The sequence below is a fragment of the Formica exsecta genome, unplaced genomic scaffold (genome assembly GCF_003651465.1).
Source record: "Formica exsecta isolate Colony F162 unplaced genomic scaffold, ASM365146v1 scaffold4, whole genome shotgun sequence".
Taxonomy (NCBI): domain Eukaryota; kingdom Metazoa; phylum Arthropoda; class Insecta; order Hymenoptera; family Formicidae; genus Formica; species Formica exsecta.
This window is the reverse complement of record NW_021851238.1, coordinates 383,398-392,400: the sequence shown is the minus strand read 5'-3', so window position 1 is coordinate 392,400 and position 9,003 is coordinate 383,398. Positions and strand designations below refer to the sequence as shown.

The window sequence follows — 9,003 nt, the reverse complement described above, 5'->3', positions numbered from 1 at the left end:
TATATATATGTATGTATATGTATATCGTAAACGACGCTTTGAAACTGAGACGCCGTGTCTCTTTTTTCTTCTCTTTTTACATATTACACCCGGTAAAATCTACTCTATTTACTCGAACCTTAGAAAGGCCAATTTTATTTTATCGCCACGCGCGCGAATCGCATCCGGAATGCAATCGCATCGGCGTGGCGTGTAAATCTAGCAAAATTACCTAGTCCTTTTGACTATCTTTGCATACCGATCTATACCCTCGGGAGATCGCGTTTTCAGAAAACCGCATCTCCCATGGGCCTCGTTCGAACGCCACGTATACATATAACTATCGTTCGCGCAGCGCTCGATCGATTTCCTACTCGCCGGTTTTCAAACGCTGAAAATCTCACCCAATCGCAAAATTCGGACGGCTTCTGGACCGATTTGCCGGATCGAGTCCGGGCTTGCGATTATGATCCCGCGATTACTTTTACCGCCAAATGGCACGATAAACTTTCTTACGAGCGTCCTTCCTATGTCGCGCGCTCTTGCTTCGTCTAAGGACATCCGCACTCGTCCACCACCATCTTCGGCAGGTCTCTCTTGATGATATTCGAATCCGGACCGTAGTAGATGAGCGACATGGGCGAGAACTTGAGCGGCGCGCAGCACGGTTGCATGCCGGCCAGTCGGTCCATCTTCCGATACTCCTCGATTACGTGGGTGTAGTAATTGAGAAACGTATCCGGCGTCCTGTGACCGGCCGCGCAGTCTCCTCTGCAGTAATTGGCGTAATATCTGTCAAGTAAATCAGTGATTAACACGGGAAAAGCGTGTGTGCCCATACGCATGTGACGCTAATTCTCTAAATGTTTTAAATTTCTCATGTATCTTAAAAATATCTTGACTCGTACGCGTTTTGGAAATACCCTGCTTTATAATAGCATGACGTGTTACCGCGATAGGGCTGATATATCATTGACTTTTATTGTGCTGTTCGGTTTATTTACCCCTGAGGAGCAATGATCCAGTCATCCCATCCCAGCTGAGAGAAGTTCACGTAGAACCGTTGCTTGCAACATTGGCCTTTTACTGCACCGCTGCATTCGATCGCTCGTCTTCTCACGCGCTTCACAGCCGCCGGATCCGTACGCACGACTAGAAACGGCCTGTCCGGATCGTGATCCCCTGAAAGATGATATATATATTATTGAATATTGTTCAAATTTTACTGAATGCTTCTATATATGTATTAGATAGAAATAATAATGATAGAAAATTATACATAATCGTAGAATTATTTATCACGTCAAAGCGTCGAAGCGGAGTAATAATTTTCGACGGCGCTTTGATCGAACCGATCAAAATGTGCCATCACTTTCACAATGAACTCATCAACAACTGGTTAAAGAGAGAATTTTTATTTTTTTATATTATTTATTTATTATTTTAAAATATGTTTCTTATTAAACTTTATTTTCCTATATTAATGATTAACTACCAATTTTTTAATAAAAATTTACAGTTAATTTGAATAAGGTGATATTCGGATGATATTCATTCTTCTACCGCACATCGTATAGAGATGGTTTGCCAAGAATGGATCTATCGCAATTTTTTCTCAAATTCGCTGAGATTCTTCGAGGATTACCTTTCGGATTTAGGGACGACTCGATCACGTGCGGCGAATACCCGTCGAAGGTCGATACGTGGACGTGCGAGCCGCACCCGCTGCAATCGACGAGCAACGTCAGCTTATCCTTCGAGTAGTTCGTATACCATCTGCTGACGACTTTCGTCACGTCAAATTTCTGCCAACCGAGCTGGCCGACGTTCACTACGAGAGATGTTACCATCTCCAGATGTTGACCAAGCTCCTGTAAGTTAAATCGCTCATCTCAGATGGAGAGATTTATTATTCTAAGAATACCGGGGAGGGGATGATTTTTCACTACTTTAGAATTATTCTACTTTTTTTGAATATAGAAGATATAAAAACAAATGCAGTCGATAAAAATCTTAGTCAAATTTAGAATTAAAGATGTAAGAAAGAACGTGATATTAAAATCTGTGTCAAAGATTTGTATAAAATTATCGATTACAAGGTAAATTACCTTGCCTCGAAGGTGCGTCGTGTTACCGCAATGTACTTTAAACACCCAGAGAGTGATGTTTCTTTGGTTGATTTGATTGTGACGATGATGCTGATAGTGATGAGCGTGTTTGAGCTCAACTCTCGCCCACAGGGTGGCCCTTTTGATTCTTAAAGGTTCCAATGCAGGTTCGCCGCTCGACATTGGGAATTCCAGCAATGGTTGGCCGTTTAACGTGTGCCCTGGAACAGAGTATACGTGTATCTTAATTTAGGAAGAACAGAGAGATAATTAAACAGAGATAAATTACATTAAATTAATGATTCGACTTAAAGATCATAAATTGTATGATTTTACTTTAATCTGCTAATTCGATAATAATAATTATTATAGTTTTAAGGATTTATTATTATAGATTTTATTATAGTTTTAAGGATGTTGTCTCGCATTATTGCACGCATAGTAGCGCAAAAGTAGAAGCTTTCCTAAAATATAAAAATTATAGTAATTTACATTTTTAATAAGTTGATAAATCGCCGATATTTTCTAAAATTTTATCTCTAAAGTTTGCACGCAAACAATTAGTATTCATGAAAAAAAATCCTAAAAAAGAAACAATTATGTACACAATGCATGCAACTATTAATTTCCGGCGTGTTCCCGATAAAAAAGTCGCATCCGAATGATCGAGATAGATTTTTCCAGGCTTTGTTCTTCTTTCTGTCTCTCTTTCGCCATCTATGTACGAGAAATTACATGTCGGATTTTATTTGTGTTCAGAATGTTCCAGAGTTTCTAAATTTTAATGACAAATTCTGTAACGCATGTCGAACTTTCATTGTAGAAAATCACGCGTAGGATACCAGCGTTTAGTAAAATTTTTTGTTATTTGGCATTAAAAGATATATGTTCTATGTATATAATTTCTATGTAATATAAATTCTATTAGTGTCTAGTATCTAGTGTCTAGTATCAAGTAATATAAGTTCTATGTAATATAAAATATTAAAAGATATTGTAATTATGTCTTAAATTAATATCCTAAGAAGATAAGATTTATATATATATATACATATATATAAACCTTATCTTCTTAGTCTAAAAAATATCTTATTATCTCTTAAAATTGCATAATGCATACATAACGATTACGTAATCCTCTTTGAGATCAATATTAATTTATTTCTATTCAATTATATATATATAAAATTAAATATATATATTAAATTGAACAATAATATAAATACAAATATTGTTCAATCGTATCTACATAATATATAATAAAAGCTATATTTCTTAAATAAGACCCAAGCAGAAGATGTGATTTTTCAATAGCTCTTGTAGTATAAAAAATCACGAATGCCTCAACATTTTAATTAAGAGAAGATCTACTCCTAGAAGACTTCGCTCATAATTATATATATGATTCCTGTACTTTCCACCCTTATACACACACACTCGCACACATACACGTATATGCATGTACGCCGCGTTCAACGCTCGAAAGCACCGCTCCTTTCGTCTCTCTTTCTCCCTGTCCTCTATCGAAAGGGTGTGTATGTGTGCACCTGCGAGCGTCTGTGTGTGGTGCGCGTAGAGTGAAAGCAGGGCGGCTTCATCCTTTAACGGTTTGGTGAGTCACGGACCGAGCGGGGTGGGTCGGGATGGGGATAAGCACAGGGTGTCTGCCGCCCGTCTGCCTTTTGCCTTTCACCGCACACCCCTCCGTTGTAATCCGCCGCCGTCGCCGCCACCACCAACCACCCGCACCCTCGTCTCCGCCGTCAACTAGCCGCGCCGCTGCGCGCGCTATAGCATCCAAGCACGACGATACGCGATTATATCGCTGTTTCATCGTCTTTGCGATAGCCGGTAACCAGGATGTAATGACTCGTGATAGATTAGCGAAGACTTGCGGCGGAGCATTATTCCCCATTATATTCCGTATTATTATTTCTCACTATTACACATTTTTGGAGGCGAGTCTTCTCTAGTTTAAAAATTTATTAGAAAAGTGCGTATATATATATGTATGTATCTGTGTGTTTTTTTTCGCGGATTTTTCGAAGCAGATTTCGGTTTTGTGTACGTATAATTGCGGAAACGGATTTGAAAATTAAATGGAAACGAAAGAAAATGAGCTTGCGTCAAAAATTAAAAGATACAGATTGTAAAAAACCTAATTTCTCAGACCGTATTAGGGATAATAAAATAAAATATTAGAAAGAGATATGAGAGGAGAAAGAGAGAGAGAGAGAGTTTCTAATCGATTTTGTGAAATTTAAGGAGAGCACAGTAAAACAATATCGATGATCGTAACACTCTTGTCCTTCGCGAAGGCACCACGCCCGAACGTACACGATTCGATTCTCCTTCCCTTATAGGATAGAATTGAGAGCAGAGATGCAGCGGAGCTGCATATATATGCGATATAGATCTTAATAATAAAAGATTGTTGGTTAAACAGCTGTAACGCTACGCACGATAATGATCGATTTTTAAAAATACTTGGGAAGAGAAAAAAAGAATTAGTCCAAATTTAAATTTAATTAAACAAATTAATCTCACATATGCAGATCTAGGCGTGTCTTGTCAATTTTTTCATATAATTGTTTTTTTATCATTTAATTTAATTTAATTTCAGACTATATACACATTACACATCATACCAGTCCGGTCAAAAACAAATGCTGAATATAAACGTTATCATAAACACAAGTATTGATCTATAATTTTTTATATCTTTGCAATTTTAGAAAATTTGTTATAAATGTTTATGTTATAATATATAACGTACTAATACATTAATATTTGCAATGTAATATTTGTTTTGCGTCAATATCGTATGAGTTAAACGCACGTCTAACTGAGTAAAGTCGGGTCTTGTCATATGAAAGAAAATCGAGGCGGATATGCGGACATAGAGGAAAAAGTGTGATATATAAAACGCGGCTCCAGAATGCTCTACGTCCTTGGCACGTGATCGACAACAAGAGTGCGGATTTTTAGTAAGGGAATACTTGTGGCACAATCGTGGCTCACGAGACGCCGAAATTACGCGTTGGCTTCCCATACTGGCATCTCTTCTCTGCATATAGGGTGTTCCGGATACATCCTTCGTTCCCCTTCGATTGTACCAGATATCCGGAAGGAAATAACTATGCATTCCATTGTTAAAAAATTAAGGAGAGAAAAGAAATGGGCACATAGTAAATCCTATAAGGACTAAATCTTGTTTGGATATTTTGGATACTGCACTTTGCCTTTGTTATCAGGGATTAATTTCTCATTCCACTACAATCCACTACGATCAGCCTAATGTAACAGATTTCTAATTGTGTCACAAAAGTATCACAATTGTCTGTTTTATTCTGGTCAGAGACATTTTGATCAAAAAATCACTACTTTGTTCGATTTATAAATGATTTATTGAAGATTTTTGGCTGGACAAGATACTTATGAGACACTTGGCCACTTATCTTCGGGGTTCTCGACATCTTGAGCTAATTCACTCCACCTCGGCTCTTTGTACAAAGAGTTTCGCATCTTTGATCTTCCACACGCTCCTTTTCCAGGCTCTCTCTTTGGGCCCTTTCTTTCTCTCTCTTTCTCTATCTATCTGTCTATCTCTATCTCTGGGTCGCGTGTTCTACATTTTCGTAGTTCGATTTTCTAATGGCCTCGCTCGAGTTTCGAGTGCATCGTCTGTCGCACATTTCGAGGTCGGTACATCGGGTGGTACTTTTGCCCCCCGTACGCCGCAATGCGACACCACCACGGAATCTGCGCCCCGTTCTCTCTTCTCTCGTCGCACAGGAATTATGAGACTTTTTTTTTACCCTACGATGAATATCATTTCGAGAGAGACGACGCGATGCGTCGTCGACCCGTGGCGGCTTTTTGTTATATATGCGTAACGTCGAGCGGTAGAAATATCGCGCCCCGATAACGTATTTCGCGTGAACTTCAATTAAACGTCTCAAATTAATTTCAAAGAAGATTTTCTTTTCTAACTTATCAACGATTAAAATATTTATTTGTATGGCATTTTTTTTATCTCGCGAACATATTTCACAATATCATTTTTTGATAATTATTTATATGAACAGTATCTTGTGCCAACAATTGCATCTATAGATGTAAAATTGGATCGAGATCTGGATTTTTAACGTTCGGATAAAATCTCGCCACAACTCGTTGCAAATCGTACATGATGTCAGAGAAATAAGATTATTTGCGCGATAAATTGGGATTTGTCGAAAATTACAAGTGGATGGTATTACCACCAGTGTGAGGAATGGTACCGATCAAGTATAGTGCAGTTGTAACGGTGAGCGAACGCTATCGAGCGAGTCAGTCTATTAGCACGGCCAAGGTTCGAATGTTATAGGCCTCTTACATCGCGCCTATCATGTCCTCGATGAGCAAAACGCGATTTTCCGAGACAAAGACAGAGAAAGACACTCTAGCAATATAATCACTATAATAAAAAAATATAGAGATTAAAAATATAGAATAAAATTCTAAAAGATGTTAAACAGATTTCAAAATTATTGTTTGAAACTAAGCTTCCTATCGATGACGTATCGACATCGCAAGATCACGATAATAAACTGCACGATGCATGCAAATTTAATTGATCCAAATTAAAATTTCAAAAATTTATTCCAAGAACAAAATAGGTTTATATGTGTTGTAAAGCTGCAATATATGAAAACTACATAGGTCCATGGTATTGCATGGGGTTGCAATGAACATCATCACGTACGAAAACAAGGATACTTCGGAAATAGCGCTGTCTTTAGCGATTCCGGTATTGTTCTCGAAACAGTTGTAGGCTCCCGGACGTCGGATCTAAATTGGAATGTTAGACTCGCGAATGTACGATTCCGAGTGTTTGGCTTCGACAATGATTGGCAAACTCCTCGTAACCTTGTGTCAGCCATCTGCCGCGAGATAACTCGCGTCGTCCTACTTTTGAAATATTCCGCCGGCACTTTCTACCAAAGCCTCTCGGTCATTTTTAAGAACCCTCGGTTCCGCGTTTCGTAATTTAATAGAAAGCTTTTTCCTCGGAAGCACTACGGGTGACATAGTAAAAAAAGGTCAGGGCTTTTTCCAAGTTTAAACCTTAGATATACGGCCCTAGATTCGTAGATCCTAGATTCGTCCTAGAGACATTGATATATTGTCCCAACGTCCTTCCGTTTTACTCCTATCTCCAAGGGCGCATACAGAGAGACAACCGTTTCTGAAATATAAACATTTTTGTATATTAGCATCATGATTGACCTACTGATTTCTACGTGTCGCATGCGACGTGAGAAGAAGATAATCTGTCTAAATCTTTATCTCGATATTTACAGAAGGTGTTCCACTTCATTAGAGTAATACGCTGACATTTTTAGCACGATACTTTGTAACTATGTAATCACCAAATAGATCCGCAATCGCCGGTTGATTACAACTGACTTGATTGTCGGTGAAATCTTCTGTTATAAAGTATGTATGGAGATTGAATAAAGACACATTCAGAACGCGGTTTATAAACACTGAGATAAACATCGCATGCGACTCATGATGCTAACATACAAAAATATTTATATCTCAGAAACGGTTGAGCTTTCGACCTATATTTACTATAGCTTTTTTACTCAGTATGGTGTGTTCTATATACCATATAAATATTGAATAATTTTTTTTTTCATATATATATATATATATGACACGCACAGGATATTTCAAAATTACTAAATGCCCTCCTTTAATCATGGTACTTTTTATTAGTTGGGAAATAATTTCTCGTTAATTTATCTTGAACTAAATATCGAAGAAAATTATCATTTATCGTGTATATATATATATAACAGAAAGAGAAGTGAAACAGAAGACTAAAAATCAGATCATATTTATCATATGTGGTTCACGTGTCTTCTGTTTAAAAAAAATATCATGTTGAATACGAAATGGAAAGAAAATTTCCGCGTGCGCCCTTGTATATTTCGTATTCTTTACTTTGATCGCGTAATCGAGGCTAGCGCGATCTCTTTTTCTTTCTTACCGCAATCGCCGGTTGATTACAACTGACTTGATTGTCGGTGAAATCTTCTGTTATAAAGTATGTATGGAGATTGAATAAAAACACATTCAGAACGCGGTTTATAAACATTGAGATAAACATCGCATGCGACTCATGATGCTAACATACAAAAATATTTATATCTCAGAAACGGTTGAGCTTTCGACCTATATTTACTATAGCTTTTTTACTCAGTATGGTGTGTTCTATATACCATATAAATATTGAATAATTTTTTTTTTCATATATATATATATATATGACACGCACAGGATATTTCAAAATTACTAAATGCCCTCCTTTAATCATGGTACTTTTTATTAGTTGGGAAATAATTTCTCGTTAATTTATCTTGAACTAAATATCGAAGAAAATTATCATTTATCGTGTATATATATATATAACAGAAAGAGAAGTGAAACAGAAGACTAAAAATCAGATCATATTTATCATATGTGGTTCACGTGTCTTCTGTTTAAAAAAAATATCATGTTGAATACGAAATGGAAAGAAAATTTCCGCGTGCGCCCTTGTATATTTCGTATTCTTTACTTTGATCGCGTAATCGAGGCTAGCGCGATCTCTTTTTCTTTCTTTCTCTCTCTCTCTCTCTCTTTCTCTCGATGGCGAAGAATCTCGTAAATTTCGCACACGCGCATGTCAGTGAGACGAAGTAAGGTCTCTCCGTCGCCAAGTTGTCCATTTGAAACGCGTCGCAGTATAGGATACCGAGAAAAACGCGCGATGGCACCGAAAGAGATCGAGGAAACGTTCGGAAAGAAAAGGATCGGGCAGGGGTGGGGGATAAGAGAAAGAAAGGGGTGGTGGTCGGAAAACGACGATCGAGAAATCGAGGGA

The 9,003-nt window shown here is 37.6% G+C and overlaps 1 protein-coding gene across 1 annotated transcript in view; it reads right to left on the bottom strand.

Moving 5' to 3' along the window:
* Nucleotides 1–76: 76 nt before the first annotated feature.
* LOC115239913 (inhibin beta chain) overlaps nt 77–9,003 on the bottom strand; it is a 28,843-nt gene continuing 19,916 nt past the window's right edge. Inside the window, exons 3-6 of the mRNA XM_029814772.1 lie at nt 2,088–2,308; nt 1,625–1,850; nt 984–1,161; nt 77–771 (exon numbers count right to left, since the gene is read on the bottom strand). Of these exons, the coding sequence (XP_029670632.1) occupies nt 531–771; nt 984–1,161; nt 1,625–1,850; nt 2,088–2,308 (866 nt within the window). The 3' untranslated portion in view covers nt 77–530. The remainder of the gene's footprint in view (nt 772–983; nt 1,162–1,624; nt 1,851–2,087; nt 2,309–9,003) is intronic.